Source organism: Notolepis coatsorum, assembly GCF_963971535.1.
Source record: "Notolepis coatsorum genome assembly, chromosome: 4".
NCBI lineage: Eukaryota > Metazoa > Chordata > Actinopteri > Aulopiformes > Paralepididae > Notolepis > Notolepis coatsorum.
Window position 1 is genome coordinate 666,401 of NC_140168.1, and position 17,655 is coordinate 684,055.

The 17,655-nt window shown below is 46.0% G+C and overlaps 1 protein-coding gene across 1 annotated transcript in view; it reads right to left on the reverse strand.

The window, feature by feature from the left end:
* Nucleotides 1–17,655, reverse strand: part of hspg2 (heparan sulfate proteoglycan 2) — a 103,632-nt gene that overhangs the window by 37,700 nt on the left and 48,277 nt on the right. Inside the window, exons 18-29 of the mRNA XM_084313299.1 lie at nt 16,170–16,262; nt 15,412–15,504; nt 14,318–14,548; nt 12,733–12,846; nt 11,859–11,986; nt 10,720–10,806; nt 9,566–9,618; nt 9,045–9,209; nt 8,240–8,350; nt 4,965–5,065; nt 3,917–4,097; nt 430–506 (exon numbers count right to left, since the gene is read on the reverse strand). Coding sequence (XP_084169425.1) covers nt 430–506; nt 3,917–4,097; nt 4,965–5,065; nt 8,240–8,350; nt 9,045–9,209; nt 9,566–9,618; nt 10,720–10,806; nt 11,859–11,986; nt 12,733–12,846; nt 14,318–14,548; nt 15,412–15,504; nt 16,170–16,262 — 1,434 coding nt within the window. The remainder of the gene's footprint in view (nt 1–429; nt 507–3,916; nt 4,098–4,964; nt 5,066–8,239; nt 8,351–9,044; nt 9,210–9,565; nt 9,619–10,719; nt 10,807–11,858; nt 11,987–12,732; nt 12,847–14,317; nt 14,549–15,411; nt 15,505–16,169; nt 16,263–17,655) is intronic.

Genomic DNA, 17,655 nt, shown 5'->3' on the forward strand with positions numbered 1-17,655 from the left:
AAGGCAATTCCTGCATTTAATTTAAAATCATTTCAAGATAACATATTTCAAATATGTGCCCTTGGGTTCAGCATTTCGACAATACAAGGTTACAAATAGGAAGCTTATAACATTTATAACACATTTAAGCTGATTCATGACAAGGACTATAATAATAACAAATATTTCCTTTCTTATTTCCATAAGTAACACTCGGGACACGAAACACAAGCGCCACTACTGGTGACAGCGCCGTGTCTGGACCCTCAAAGAACCCAGGGTCCACACTCACAGAACCCCGGGTCCACGCTCACAGAACCCAGGGTCCGCACTCACAGAACCCAGGGTCCACACTCACAGAACCCAGGGTCCACACTCAGAGAACCCGGGTCCACACTCACAGAACCCAGGGTCCACACTCAGAGAACCCAGGGTCCGCACTCACAGAACCCAGGGTCCACACTCACAGAACCCAGGGTCCACACTCAGAGAACCCGGGTCCACACTCACAGAACCCAGGGTCCACACTCAGAGAACCCAGGGTCCACACTCACAGAACCCGGGTCCACACTGACGCTCTAGTATACTGGCTAGCAGGGCTGGTCTGCAATGAAGAAACCGCTCATCGCGATCTGAACCAAACGCGACCGAAACCCCTGAAGAGGTGGTTTTGAGAGCGATGTCTTGGTGCGGTGGGTTCCTTCAGATGGCAGAGGTATGCGCATCGATGTGCCAATATTCATAAATCCATGATGTGAAAGCATTGCGTATTAGAAAAGAGTAGATATAATTAATAAGATGAAGCTTCAGACTATAGATCTTCAGTCAACCTCTTTTGTTTTAATGCCTTATTGTTATCTATTTATTTGTGTGTGCATTCATTTTGGAAAATTGTTACCAAGGACCAAAATAAATTACTACTACTATTAATACTATGTGTAAGCTTGTGCACTTTGTGTATACTGTTTACTTTTACTCATAGTATATATTCAGATTCAAAGTCTTTATTGCCTATTATTTATTGCAACATATAATATAACCGATAGGGCACACAGACCCACATCTGCACCTTTGTTTACGCTGTTTATTTGTTTTTATATTCAGAGTGAATTATATCGTTTACACTCTGTTTATTCTTTTCCTCGTATATTCATATTCAGATCTAATCTTATTGCCTATATTTACGTCTCTTTCTACTATTACCCTGCCCATACCTGTACCTCCCCTCCCCCGTGATGGCAGAATCTCCCCTCAAGGGGATCGATGAAGGAATATCTTATCTTATCTTATCTTAAACGATAATATTTCATTACCGCCCAGCCCTCCTAGCGAGTACAAAAACTAAGTATAAAGACTAAAGGTTCAACCGACTGCATGGCCGACGGCAACATTCATCGTGACAATCAGGGGAGTGAAATGCGCACAGCGGACGGTATTTGTAGACAGAACACTGTGGGCGCTGGAACAACATGAAGACGGGTCGTACTGGAGAGGCGGGGGGGGCAAGGGGGTCGCACTAGTTCTCTTCTGACGTGGCTTCACTGAGGTCCTCTTTGAATGTCAGTCCCAGAGAGTCACTAAGCAACCGGCATCGTGTCGTCCATGTTCCTCGTCCGTCCGCTACAGCTCCGGTTTATTATAGGGAGTGAAAGACACCAAGGGATATACCAAGAGACACCAGCCACCGGAGATACCAGACACAAGAGACAAGAGACACCAGCCACCAGAGATACCAGACACCAGAGACACCAACCACCAGAGATACCAGACACAAGAGACACCAAACCACCGACGCTAAGAGACACTGCAGCGACCGGGCAATCGAGAAGAAAAAACCACCACCGATTAATTCAACCCGCGTGAGGCGAGAAACAAACCGACAAAAAAAGAAAAGAAAAGAGAGACGGTGATAGGTTGAGTAGAGAGCAGGCAGAGAGCGCCACCCGCCCACCGGATCAGCGGCAGCTCCGCGGAGAGCAGGGCCGGTTGAGCGGTCGCTCGGCTCGAGCGTGAGCGGGATAAAAGGGGGTCGCCGCATTGTTTTTTTTTTTTTTTGCGAAATGAGATTTTTAAAAAACCACGGAAAATAATCAGACTTTGAGCCCCCTGGGGTGACGAAGGCTAAACACCGATTTTTTCTTTTTTTGTTGTGACCCGTACGTAGTAAAGACAAGACCCACAAGCTGTATATTTCTCCCAGACAAAACAATAAAAATCAAGTAAGAGAAACTCCAAATGATTAGGAAAACACACATTAAAGGAGCTGTAAGTGATTTTCTTTGTTCTGACATTCAACAGCCATCACTGATACAGAGTGTCTGGTCAGTAACATGGGTCTCCCAGTCCCTCCACTCTGCAGTAAACAGCCATCACTGATATAGAGTGTCTGGTCAGTAACATGGGTCTCCCAGTCCCTCCACTCTGCAGTAAACAGCCATCACTGATATAGAGTGTCTGGTCAGTAACATGGGTCTCTCAGTCCCTCCACTCTGCAGTAAACAGCCATCACTGATATAGAGTGTCTGGTCAGTAACATGGGTCTCTCAGTCCCTCCACTCTGCAGTAAACAGCCATCACTGATATAGAGTGTCTGGTCAGTAACATGGGTCTCCCAGTCCCTCCACTCTGCAGTAAACAGCCATCACTGATATACAGTAGTGTCTGGTCAGTAACATGGGTCTCCCAGTCCCTCCACTCTGCAGTAAACAGTCATCACTGATATAGAGTGTCTGGTCAGTAACATGGGTCTCCCAGTCCCTCCACTCTGCAGTAAACAGACATCACTGATATACAGTAGTGTCTGGTCAGTAACATGGGTCTCCCAGTCCCTCCACTCTGCAGTAAACAGTCATCACTGATATAGAGTGTCTGGTCAGTAACATGGGTCTCCCAGTCCCTCCACTCTGCAGTAAACAGACATCACTGATATAGAGTGTCTGGTCAGTAACATGGGTCTCCCAGTCCCTCCACTCTGCAGTAAACAGTCATCACTGATATAGAGTGTCTGGTCAGTAACATGGGTCTCCCAGTCCCTCCACTCTGCAGTAAACAGACATCACTGATATATAGTGTCTGGTCAGTAACGTGGGTCTCTCAGTCCCTCCACTCTGCAGTAAACAGTCATCACTGATATAGAGTGTCTGGTCAGTAACATGGGTCTCCCAGTCCCTCCACTCTACAGTAAACAGTCATCACTGATATAGAGTGTCTGGTCAGTAACGTGGGTCTCCCAGTCCCTCCGCTCTGCAGTAAACAGAAATGTAATTTTCTGGTATCCCGTTCCCACTTTATCCAATCAGGAGAGAGAACCCTATTTCATTATATATATATTTTACTTATTTCAAGAAATCTTGCCAAACCAGCTTTGCTTACCACACTGGCAGATTATTTTACTTGTTTAAAGCACATGTTTGCTTAAAACTAGTTTTTAAGAGTTCTCTCTCCTGATTGGATAAAGTGGGAACGGCATACCAGGAGAATGTATTTCCTGTTTACTGCAGAGCAGGAGGGACTGGGAGACCCGTGTTACTGACCAGTCAATATATATCAGTGATGGCTGTCGGAATGTAGAACTATTATCTTAAACATGTAGAACACTTATTGTCACACAAAAACACCACTTACAGCACCTTTAAAAAAAGAGTTGGATTGGTAGCTCGATAATGAGAGATACATGGGGGGTTTGAGAGCAGGCTTGCGAGAAGGCAGAGAAGCAGCGTGTAGAATTAGAGTTGCGTATCGCACGGTTAAACCGAAGCTTAGCAGATACAGCCGTAGAGACACTGAGCACAAAGCATGATGGGAAACAGAGAGAGAGGCATGCACCATTACAAAATGGAGGGAAAGTCTGCAGCATGTGGGGGAGGGGGGAACCAGAGCTGGTAGGATGGCAGAGGGTGCTGGGTGACAGGGGTTTCGGTGCCCCGGGCTCACCAACCTTGGACGTAGAGGATGGCAGTGCCCTCGTCCATGGCGAACATGTTGGAGCCCGTGCAGACGTAGACGCCGGCGTCCTCGGGCTGGACGTTCTGGATGGTCAGGATGCCGTTGAAGTCCATGGCCCGGTTGGGCAGCTTGCCGTTGCCCTGTCGCGTCCAGACGATGGTGTAGGCCGGGGACTGGGGACACGGTACAGGGAGGTGAGTAACTTGATGAGCACACGAGAAACCACACGCTGTGGAGACGATCACAACAGCCCCGAGACGAGGAGAAGAACGCTTTCATAGCGCAATTAGTTAGGAACAAACTATATAAATACACCTGCATATGATTCATATAATTATGCTATATGTATATATATATATATATATATATATATATATATATATATATATATATATATATATATATATATATATATATATATATATATATATATATATATATATTTATTCTTACCGTATATATATATATTAGTGCTGTCAATCGATAAAAATATTTAATCGCGATTATTCGCATGATTGTCCATAGTTAACTCGCGATTAATCGCAAATTAATTGCATTTTTCGCCTGCACAGCGAGGGAAGGATCTGGAGGGAGGTAGTGTGACCTTCCACACGTTACACTCTCCCGGTGAGAGTCTGCGCTGCCAGGCTGGCTGCCGGCTGGCTGCACATGTGTCGGAGGAAAGCATGTGACAGTCTCCAACCTCCCGGACCAACAGTAGGGGGGAGTGCGCAACAACCAGGAAGGGGGTTGGGAATTGGCATAACGACTAAACAGTGGGATGGGAGAAAAATCGGAAAAAGGAGGGGGGGAAAAGATAACAATAAAAAAATAAAAAAAAACAAGTCAGAGTCCTTGTCTGCACCTTCCAATTCCAAATGCATCAGACTTGAACACTGGATGCCACTTCCAAAACTAATAATCAGATGTATGTACAGAGTTATAGTATTAATATGTACAGTGATACAGGTATAAATAGACTATGTTAGTAAGTCGTACTGGCCAGCAGCGTAACTAGTATCAGGTATGTCCACGCTCACCTGGCTCTTGGCGGTGCAGATGAAGCTGATGGTGGCCCCCATCCGGACCCTCTGCAGGTTGGGCTCCTCCACGGTCACCTCGATGAGTTTGGCTGAGATGCCTGGAGAGAGAGAGAGAATATTAAAATCACATAAGAAAATGTAATATAGATGCACTGCGTTTTGGTTCACCTTCGAACACACATGTAACTTCTATGGGAAGAAGAATCCTTCAAATATAAGATGTTAATGGTTGTCAGCTTTCTATACGGTTTCGGATGAAACATTATGATGAGATGAGATATTCTTTTATTGATCCCCTTGGGGGAAATTCGGGCATCATAGCAGAATGGGGGAGGGGGGGGATACAGGTATGGGTCATGGCAGCATGGGGGAGGGGGGGAGGTACAGGTATAGGCAGGGTGATAGTAGAAAGACATAAACATAGGCAATAAAATTTGATCTGAATATAAAAACAGGAGAAAAGTAAACAGCGTAAACAAAGGTACAGATGAGGGTCTGTGTGCCTTATCGGTTATATTATATGTTGCAATAGAAATAGGCAAAAATATGTATGATATATACATGATACACGATACGCTGTAGTCCGTGCAGGTTTTGGTTAAGATAAGATAAGACATTAAAACATACCGGCAGGAGCAAATCCTTTTTTCTTCCATCACAACTGTCAACTTATTTGACATTCCCAGCTTACATTTATTTCACCATGAAAAGAGACTTCAATCTCAATAGCAAATATAACCGTAACCGATAACATGAACCGGCCAGATGTCACTCTGCGGCAAACGTGACAAACGTGACGAGCGTGACGAGCGCGACAAACGCGCCCCCTAATGACGCAGCGTTATGAACCGCGTCACAGACTTCCAACCGACCGGTCTCGCTCGTCAATCAGTCACGGTACGTCAAACGACATCAAAGTCCCTTCAAAAGTGAAACGTGATTATGAAACATGTCTTGTCTGAACTGGTCAAGCTCAATGCTCGGGCCCCCCCCCCCCCCCCCCCTCTCTTCACTGATCTTAAGCCCGGCGAATCAACTCTACATACCAGGAACAACTCTACATACCAGGAACCGCGAAGCAGCTGACATCGTACACCATCAATCAAGTGGTTAAATCATTCCAGATACAACCGCTGATGGTATTAATTTGAGAGCAGCGGAGAGCAAGACGTGCTTGTGGCAGTGAGTGGGCTGAAGGCCCCTATGGACGAGACGTGTATAAATCTTAAGATTCTTTACATGATCTCCCAAAGGTTGGAAGTAAAACATGTATGACAGGGCAGCCAGTAATCCAACTTGTTATAGTATAAAAATAAAACACCAGATGACATGAGTAAGGCGATTATATCTGAAGGCAGAAATTATACGTTTCCTATAAAACGTTCTAAAAGCACGTATCTACCTTTTCTCCCATCTCCCAATTTGTTGTCGTTATGCCAATTCCCTTCCTGGTTGTAGCGCGCATTACCCTACTGTCGGTCTGGGCAGGGTGTAGACTACCACATGTCTCCTCTGTTGGTCTGGGCAGGGTGTAGAACGACCACATGCCTCCTCTGTCGGCCTGGGGAGGGTGTAGACTACCACATGCCTCCTCTGTTGGTCTGGGGAGGGTGTAGACTACCACATGCTGCCCTACTGTCTGTCTGGGGAGGGTGTAGACTACCACATGCCTCCTCTGTTGGTCTGGGGAGGGTGTAGACTACCACATGCCTCCTCTGTGGGTCTAGGGAGGGTGTAGACTACCACATGTCTCCTCTGTTGGTCTGGGGAGGGTGTAGACTACCACATGCCTCCTCTGTTGGTCTGGGGAGGGTGTAGACTACCACATGCCTCCTCTGTTGGTCTGGGGAGGGTGTAGACTACCACATGCCTCCTCTGTGGGTCTAGGGAGGGTGTAGACTACCACATGCCTCCTCTGTTGGTCTGGGGAGGGTGTAGACTACCACATGCCTCCTCTGTTGGTCTGGGGAGGGTGTAGACTACCACATGCCTCCTCTGTGGGTCTAGGGAGGGTGTAGACTACCTCATGTCTCCTCTGTCAGTCTGGGGAGGGTGTAGACTACCACATGCCTCCTCCTGTCTGTCTTGTGAGGGTGTAGACTACCACATGCTGCCCTACTGTCGGTCTGGGGAGGGTGTAGACTACCACATGCCTCCTCTGTCGGTCTGGGGAGGGTGTAGACTAACACATGACTCCTCTGTTGGTCTGGGGAGGGTGTAGACTACCACATGCTGCCCTACTGTCGGTCTGGGGAGGGTGTAGACTACCACATGCCTCCTCTGTCTGTCTTGTGAGGGTGTAGACTACCACATGCCTCCTCTGTCTGTCTTGTGAGGGTGTAGACTACCACATGTCTCCTCTGTAGGTCTGGGGAGGGTGTAGACTACCACATGTCTCCTCTGTCGGTCTGGGGAGGGTGTAGAACTACCACATGTCTCCTCTGTAGGTCTGGGGAGGGTGTAGACTACCACATGTCTCCTCTGTAGGTCTGGGGAGGGTGTAGACTACCACATGTCTCCTCTGTAGGTCTGGGGAGGGTGTAGACTACCACATGTCTCCTCTGTAGGTCTGGGGAGGGTGTAGACTACCACATGTCTCCTCTGTAGGTCTGGGGAGGGTGTAGACTACCACATGTCTCCTCTGTCGGTCTGGGGAGGGTGTAGAACTACCACATGTCTCCTCTGTCGGTCTGGGGAGTGTGTAGAACTACCACATGCCTCCTCTGTTGGTCTGGGGAGGGTGTAGACTACCACATGTCTCCTCTGTCGGTCTGGGGAGGGTGTAGACTACCACATGCCTCCTCTGTCGGTCTGGGGAGGGTGTAGACTATCACATGTCTCCTCTGTTGGTCTGGGGAGGGTGTAGACTACCACATGCCTCCTCTGTCGGTCTGGGGAGGGTGTAGACTATCACATGTCTCCTCTGTCGGTCTGGGGAGGGTGTAGACTACCACATGCCTCCTCTGTTGGTCTGGGGAGGGTGTAGACTACCACATGCCTCCTCTGATACTTGTGGAGTCGCCAGTCGCTTCTTCTCACCGGAACAGCGAGGGGTTTCACTGGGAGAACGTAACACGCATGGAGGTTCACGCCGTCTCCCCCCCCAGATCCCTTCCCTGCTGAACAGGCGCCCCATGACTGACCAGTAGGAGTCGCTACATACCCCACCGGCTTTCCCACCTGCGAACACTTAGACCGGCTCTACGCTAACCCAGCCGCGCCTGGACACCGTGTGTGTCTGAGGACGCCTTCCTGCGCGGGACTGTACGCACTTGTGACGACAATCTCTGCGTGGCTCCTATTGGTGCTGCGTTGGTCCCTGCAGGTGCAGATGTAGACGCCTGCGTCGGTGGGCTGGACGCTGGGGAAGAACAGCTCCTCTCCTGCACACAGAGACGGAGATTCAGAGTGAGATTCAGACGTATTGTCGTCGCTATACAGTACAGCTGTACAGAACGACGGACAGAAGTCTGGCATCCAACCAGAGTGCAAATGTAACAGTAAAGTGCAACAGTAACATACAACATACAGGTGATTAAACTGGATATACAATATATAAATTAGTACTGCTGAGGTGTTTTATTAGCACATGAACTATCACACAGATATCAAATGCTCCTTTCTAGGATTAAGATCTGATGTGTTTAAAAAAAAAAAAAGAGAGACAAAGTGCCTTTTTTGTGTCTTCTGAAGCAACGCCACAATACCTGTTCTTCAGAAAGCAAAACGTGGAGTCTGCTGACTCCTGACTTGTATGTCAGAGCATGTAGCGTTTTGGGATTCAGTGCCTTGCTCGAGGGCACTTCTGCACAGATGGTGGATGTAATACCCCCCCCCCCCCCCCCCTCCCCAATCACCACTAGAATACACCCTCCTTTCAGTTATCGGCCCGCCTCTCTACCGCCCTGCTATAGCGTCCTAATGTACTAACCTACACTGTAGCACTCAGCACTTTGATGACCATTGTTACTCAGCTGATAGAGTTGTGAAGAATTGGTTTGAATGCCAATATCGGCCGATAATATCAGACACCCCTAACTAAGTGACTAAATGACTAAATGTATACACCACCGGTACCTTGACGCCGTCTGTCGGCGTTGCTGGAGATGGGCCGTGTGTCCTCCCTGGACCAGTGGTAGTAGTGGGGGGGGGAGCCCGTCACCTGGCACCTGAGAGTGACCGAGCTGCCCTCGGACGTCTGGACCTTCTCGGGGTAAACCTTCACCACCAGGGAGGCTGCGACTGCAGGGGGGGTGGGGGGGCAGGGGGAGGGCACATCATTAAGATTATTGTATCATCATTAAGATAATATGCTGGATGGTACACCATCAAAGATATATGCTAGGTGGTGCACCATCACAGTGGGTGAGACAGACAGCATCACGGTGGGTGAGACAGACACCATCACGTGGGTGAGACAGACACCATCACAGTGGGTGAGACACCATCACGGTGGGTGAGACAGACAGCATCACAGTGGGTGAGACAGACACCATCACGGTGGGTGAGACAGACACCATCACGGTGGGTGAGACAGCATCACAGTGGGTGAGACAGACACCATCACGGTGGGTGAGACACCAGTATTGATGACTCACCGTTGGTGCACTTGACCCTCTCCTGGGGGTTACCCACGTACTCCGGGGCACATCTGGAGACGAGGAGGCCGAGGGGGAGAAAAGGGAGACATGTTTTCATCCAGTCTGGTGGATCGACCGAGCTCTGGGTGTATCTGTTGTCTTTAAAGGGTTTGTTTATGTCGGTAATCTTTAAACACTGGAGTAAAACAACTGTTTTTGTGAATGTGAATAGACCCTACATTCATTATGGTCGCAGAAAAAGATCACGGATTTAACAGAAATGAGCTGTATGTTAGCTGTATGTTAGCTGACAGTATGTTAGCTGTATGTTAGCTGGGTGTGGGCTGCCCTCATGGACAGTATGTTAGCTGTATGTTAGCTGTATGTTAGCTGTATGTTAGCTGCCCTCATGGACAGTATGTTAGCTGTATGTTAGCTGTATGTTAGCTGCCCTCATGGACAGTATGTTAGCTGTATGTTAGCTGGGTGTGGGCTGCCCTCATGGACAGTATGTTAGCTGTATGTTAGCTGTATGTTAGCTGACAGTATGTTAGCTGTATGTTAGCTGGGTGTGGGCTGCCCTCATGGACAGTATGTTAGCTGTATGTTAGCTGTATGTTAGCTGACAGTATGTTAGCTGTATGTTAGCTGGGTGTGGGCTGCCCTCATGGACAGTATGTTAGCTGACAGTATGTTAGCTGTATGTTAGCTGGGTGTGGGCTGCCCTCATGGACAGTATGTTAGCTGTATGTTAGCTGTATGTTAGCTGACAGTATGTTAGCTGTATGTTAGCTGGGTGTGGGCTGCCCTCATGGACAGTATGTTAGCTGACAGTATGTTAGCTGGGTGTGGGCTGCCCTCATGGACAGTATGTTAGCTGTATGTTAGCTGTATGTTAGCTGACAGTATGTTAGCTGTATGTTAGCTGGGTGTGGGCTGCCCTCATGGACAGTATGTTAGCTGACAGTATGTTAGCTGGGTGTGGGCTGCCCTCATGGACAGTATGTTAGCTGTATGTTAGCTGGGTGTTAGTTGACAGTATGTTAGCTGTATGTTAGCTGACAGTATGTTAGCTGTATGTTAGCTGTATGTTAGCTGACAGTATGTTAGCTGTATGTCAGCTGGGTGTGGGCTGCCCTCATGGTCAGTATTCAGGGTTAGGGTTAGCTTACCGCTCACAGTACTGTCCTGTGTATCCAGGTTGACAGGCAGTGCACTGGTAACCTCCATTACCAAGACTCTCACAGGTAGGGGAGAACCTGTTACACGTGTTAAACACACACACACACAGAAGGGGCTAGTATGTAGTTAGGTAGTAACAGGGTTTAACACTGTAATGGTAATTGTTATATGTTACATCATTTGTACAGCCTATTGGACATGTTTCATAGCTAAAATACATATTCTCTTACAGACTAGTTTAATATGTCAACTAGTATAAACGCTCATTGTCACTAGGACGACAGTCTGGGACCAGGCCAGTTTGACTTAGATAGACATTTCCAAGTAAATCACATCTTGTTCTTTTTTTTTTCTTTTATCTTGACTCCAGCCTTGTCTCAGGGACGACAAACCTTTAGACTTATCTTCTGTTTTTATTCTCTCTTCTATGTTAATAAATCTATGTTTCCTCTTAATGTACGTTTCATGTCATGTTTCAGTGATGTATTTAATTGTACGTCTGACCAAGGTTCTGTCTCACTTCCTGGTCAGACGCATGTGTACACTTGGTCTCTGATTAGTAACTGAGAACTTTGTCTGTGATCACAGAGAATAAATCTATGTTCATTTTTTTACAACTCGACTCAATCAGAGTTACTCAGCTCATCGTTTCTTCTCTTAGAATAATTTCCACAACAACATGGATCCACCTTTTTTCGGTACTTTAGTCTCAAGAAATGTAATTTACCTACCTCAGTCGTAAAAAAAAAAATCCAAACTTCAAATAACTACAATTTCGACAGTTTTCGGCTTGCCATTGCTCCGACTGCTTTGTTGTTGAATCAAGTCAAATCCTAGGTAAGCATATATTGTGCGTGTGAACGTTGACATGAAAAGAAAAAAGGTAAAAAAAAAAAAAGTTAAAAAAAAACTCGGTAGTACCGACGTGTTTCGGTTCGGTACCTCAAAAGTACCGAATTCGGTACCCATCCCTAGTGAACGCAGCCTGAATGGCTCTAAGCAGGGCTTCTCGTCCCTGTGAGCGGGTGTGCTGTACACAACAACACAACAACACAACAACACAACAACACAACAACACAACCCGAGAGCTATTTCTGGTGTTGTGTGTCACTGCCGGCAAAAAACGCACTTGTTGTCGGCGTCGGTGTGCGGGCAGGCGCACGGCTGGCAGTCCTCCGGTGTGCCGGCGGTCGGGTCGCCGAAGAATCCGGTGGCACACTGCTCACACATCTCCCCCTGGGTGTTGTGGAGGCAGCTCTGGAGGGGGGTACAGGGGGTACACACACGTCAACACCAGGGGGTACACACACGTCAACACCAGGGGTACACACACATCAACACCAGGGGGTACACACACATCAACACCAGGGGGTACACACACATCAACACCAGGGGGTACACACACATCAACACCAGGGGGTACACACACATCAACACCAGGGGGTACACACACATCAACACCAGGGGTACAACACACATCAACACCAGGGGTACACACACATCAACACCAGGGGGTACACACACATCAACACCAGGGGGTACACACACATCAACACCAGGGGGTACACACACATCAACACCAGGGGGTACACACACATCAACACCAGGGGTACACACACATCAACACCAGGGGGTACACACACATCAACACCAGGGGTACACACACATCAACACCAGGGGGTACACACACATCAACACCAGGGGGTACACACACATCAACACCAGGGGGTACACACACATCAACACCAGGGGGTACACACACATCAACACCAGGGGGTACACACACATCAACACCAGGGGGTACACACACATCAACACCAGGGGGTACACACACATCAACACCAGGGGGTACACTACACATCAACACCAGGGGGTACACACACATCAACACCAGGGGGTACACACACATCAACACCAGGGGGTACACACACATCAACACCAGGGGGTACACACACATCAACACCAGGGGGTACACACACATCAACACCAGGGGTGTACCGTACCGTGCAGATGCCCGTCTCAGGGTGGCAGGAGTCGGAGTGCCCGTTGCACTCACACAGCTCACAGTGCCCCAGGTAGAGGCCTCCTCCGGTCCGCGTGTATCCAGGGCCGCAGTCCTGAACAGAGAGCGCACGCGTTTAGACACCAGCTCTTCTAACGGTGGGCTTTCACTACAGCACACTGAGCATATAAGATACGATAAGACAAGATACGATAAGATATTCCTTTATTGATCCCCTGTAAAAAAAAATAATAATAAAAATTTGCACTAAGTTCTCTTTTACCTCCTATGTTTATTTCAATCATACATTCATTGTATAGCCACTGTTTATACTGTATATAGTCCTGTATAGTGTGTGTACATCGTGTCCCATATGTTACTTATGTTTATAGTGTCCTATATGTCACTTTATGTTTATATTAGATCTTTTTTTATAGACACCGTGGGAAGGGGGAGACGTCATTTAGTTTCACTGTATGTCTTGCACATGTTATGAGAAGCGACAATAAAGCTGACTTTGACTTGTAGCACGGGGGGGAGGGAAGGTACAGGTATGTGCAAGGTAATAATAATAGCAGGGAAATAGTAGAAACACATAAATATATGCAATAAAATTAGAGCTGACTATAAAACTATGAGAAAAATACCACCTGTTCTTGTTAACAGTGAACAAATAAGATGCCACACTTATTTTTCTATTGTACCTGTGCCATATAATGACAATACATTTGAATCTAATCTAATCTAATCTAATCTAATTTACATGCAGAAATAACAGGGTATGTGCAGGTTTCAACAAGTTAAGTGTAAGACTGTAAGACCTTTTTAAGATCACTTAGAGCTAAATGTAATACCAATTGCACTACCATGCTAGCAACACAAAAAGAAAACACATAACGACACTGAACTGGCGGCAGGGAACTAGTAGAAACACATAAATATAGGCAATAAAATTAGACCTGACTATAAAACTATGAGAAAAATACCCCCCCCCCTGTTCATGTTAACCCTTTCACTACCACCACACTACCAAAGGGTTAACCCTTTCACTGCGACAACACACAGAAGGTTAACCCTTTCACTGCCACACTACAGCAGGTTAACCCTTTCTCTCTCTCTCTCCCCCCCCTCTCTCTTTCATTATCTCTCTCTCTCTTTCATTCTCTCTCTTTCATTCTCTCTCTCTCTTTCACTCTCTCTCTCTCTCTCTCTCTCTCTCTCTCTCTCTCTCTCTCTCTCTCTCTCTCTCTCTCTCTCTCTCTCTCTCTCTCTCTCTCTCTCTCTCTCTCTCTCTCTCTCTCTCTTTCATTCTCTCTCTCCTCTCTCTTTCATTCTCTCTCTCTCCTCTCTTTCATTCTCTCTCTCTCTCTCTCTCTCTCTCTCTCTCTTCTCTCTCTCTCTCTCTCTCTCTCTCTCTCTCTCTCTCTCTCTCTCTCCTCTCTCTCTCTCTCTCTTTCATTCTCTCTCTCTCCTCTCTCTTTCATTCTCTCTCTCTCGGTAACCGTCGGTAGTGTGATGGTAAAGGGTTAACCTTCTGTCGTGTGGCAGTGAAAGGGTTAACAGGGAGCGACTGGACTCCTCTCTACCTGACAGGAGAGCCCCTGGTAGCCGGGCGGACAGCGGCACTGCTCCACCTCCACGGCCTGCCCCAGGCCACTGTAGCCGGGCACGGCCACCTCCATGCTGACGTCGGAGATGCTGGAGGAGCGCATCTCGGTGGAGTACGAGGCGCGGATCAGGACGTCGTCCAGGTCGGCCAGAACCATCATCAGGTGCTCCCGCGTGGCGGGCTCCCCGTCCGGGCGCCGCCAGTTCTCCTGCGGAGCGGAGGTGATGTTATGTACAGTTATTTATGGGCCTGGAGATTATATTATGTACAGTTATGGGCCTGTTGTTCGCTGTATACAAACATACCGCGTTCGTACAGAAAATCTTGTACTTATACACTAAGTATAATGCAGAATTATTATTTTAATAATAATTCTTATGATACAAATGAACACTTTTATTTATTTTATTTTTGTAAATGTTTATAATTTTTTAATTATATTAAAAAGTATTATAAAAATAAGAATTCTGTGTTATTACTACATTCTACAAAAAAAAATGAAAAGCAATAATGTGTCTGTTCAGTCTTTTCAGGGTCTTTATCCCATCGCTGCGTCTCATTGTGTAGCGTGTGTGTCTGTGTCTGCATGCAGGGGCGGAGCTTCCTACAGGGGCGGAGCTTCCTACAGGGGCGGAGCTTCCTACAGGCCACATGGGCGGTTGCCTTTTTTATTTTTTTATTTTTGCTGGGCAGTTTTTGGCACCCCGCTCTGATTTTAAATATTTCGAACATGTAAATAAATACAAACAATATAAAATCAAAACTAATCATTGATCTCAAGAAATTAAATTAAAAAAAAAATTATAATAATAAACAAAAGCTAAACATAACTCAATTTCGAAAAGGAGTAGGAAGAAGTATACACTTATTTAATCCTACCCCTTTTCCACTACTCAAATGAGTGTACCCCTCCCTACAAGGACCACAATGGAAATACGCTCTGAGCTTGTTTGTGTCCATCCTTGGCAGTATTCCAGACTGGGCTTCTGTCACATGTTATTTATAAAGTCATTCATTCGTCGATACTGAGGAGCGGCTGTGATGACGGCCCCTGCTGTGACCCCCCCTCACCTCTCTGAAGACAACCTCGAACTGCCGGGACTCCCTGCTGCCCTGCTGCCTCCTCTGCCACGGCTGACGGGCCACCAGGGTGATGTCGTTACCCTGCAGCGCGGAGGAACAACCACGGAACACCGGTGAGCAGGGAACACATGTATCAGGGTTCCCACAGACATTGCAATTCAAGGACTTTCAAGTACTTTTCCAAGCACTGGTTTTCATTTTAAAAGGGCATTTAAAAGGATACAATTCACTTTTAAATGCTGTTTTTTTTTATTTATAGGGAAACAAATCTGATCCAATAGGTGGCTTAATTAAAACCAATCTCCAGAAAAAATAAATAACGCACATCCTCCGTCTCTTGGTGCCGAGCCAAACTGTAGAAACAGTAACACGTGACACAAAGTGGGGCTCGCAACTCACTTGTGGTGTTTTAATTGATAAAAAGGCAGTAGATGCGACGTTTCGACCGACCTTTCCGGTCTCCTTCTTTAAAACCAATCTCCGACAATTATTTACACTTTAAATTTAAAAAGATTATTTCTTGATTCAGATTTTTTTTGTATCATTGATGAACAAAACCTTCAATGCGAATGGGTGATTTGAATTTCAAGGACTCTTTAAGCACCTTTTTAAAAGGAATTTTAGCTTTTTCAAGGAATTCCAGGCCTTAACTTTTCTATTTATTTATGCACTTTAAGCACTTCAAGGACCTCGTGCGGACCCTGATGTAACCCGCGGCGACGATCAACGGTTGAACTTGAACTTACGATGATCTGAATGTCGGCGTCGTCCAGCAGCGTTCCTCTCTGCCCCGCCACGTAGGAGATGGTGTACTTCAGCTTCCCGCCGTAGGCGCCCACCTGGCAGGAGAGGGCACGAGGAGACGGGTCATTAGGACCTTAACCCTAACCCATTAGGACCTTAACCCTAACCCATTAGGACCTTAACCCTAACCAATTAGGACCTCTCGCCCACTCGGAACACCGGTGTGAGAAAACCCAGGAAGTCGTGGAGACTGCATTAAACCATAACGTGACCTCTGACGTGATTATCGTGAAGCACATGTCGGAGCAAATATGGATTTTAACCACATATTTATGGTTTTGACCACAAATATATATATATATATATATATATATAATATATATATATATATATATATATATATATATATATATAATATATATATATATATATATATAATATATGTGTACAGCATATATATTATTTATATCCACATCTGTTTGTACATACCTGCATATAAATCCTTTTTACATATCTGTAGTGATACATATCTATATCTGTACATATCTCTTACCTACTCTTACTAGTTACCCTGCTGGCCAGTATGACTTACTACCATAGTGTCTTTATACCTGTACATTTACATTTACATTTAGTCATTTAGCTGACGCTTTTATCCAAAGCGACTTACAAGTTCTGTACGACAAGCCATCAGGAAGGGCACAACTCTATCAGCTGAGCAACAATGTTCATCAAAGTGTTGAGTGCTACAGTGTAGGTTAGTTTATTAGGACAAGTGCATGACAGTATGGTTAGTTAGGTTAGATTTTTTTTTTTTTTTTTTTTTTTTTTTTTTTATTCAGATAATGGTTGAAGAAGTGAGTCTTTAGTCGACAGCGAAAGATTGGACGGGTTTCGGCTGTCCTAACTGGGGTGGGTAGTTCATTCCACCATTGTGGGGCAAGGACTGAGAATAGGCGACTTCTCTTTGATGACCCTCCCGGAGCTTGGATAGGAGTAGGTCTGATCACTGATCACATAGGTCTGTATCACTGTACATATTAATACTATATCTATATCTGTACATATCTCTACCTACTCTTACTAGTTACACTGCTGACCAGTATGACTTACTACCATAGTGTCTTTATACCTGTATCACCATATTAATACTACAACTATATCTGTACATATCTCTTACCTACTCTTACTAGTTACACTGCTGGCCAGTATGACTTACTACCATAGAGTCTTTATACCTGTATCACTGTACATATTAATACTATATCTATATCTGTACATATCTCTTACCTACTCTTACTAGTTACACTGCTGGCCAGTATGACTTACTACCATAGTGTCTTTATACCTGTATCACTGTACATATTAATACTATATCTATATCTGTACATATCTCTTACCTACTCTTACTAGTTACACTGCTGGCCAGTATGACTTACTACCATAGTGTCTGTATACCTGTATCACTGTACATATTAATACTATATC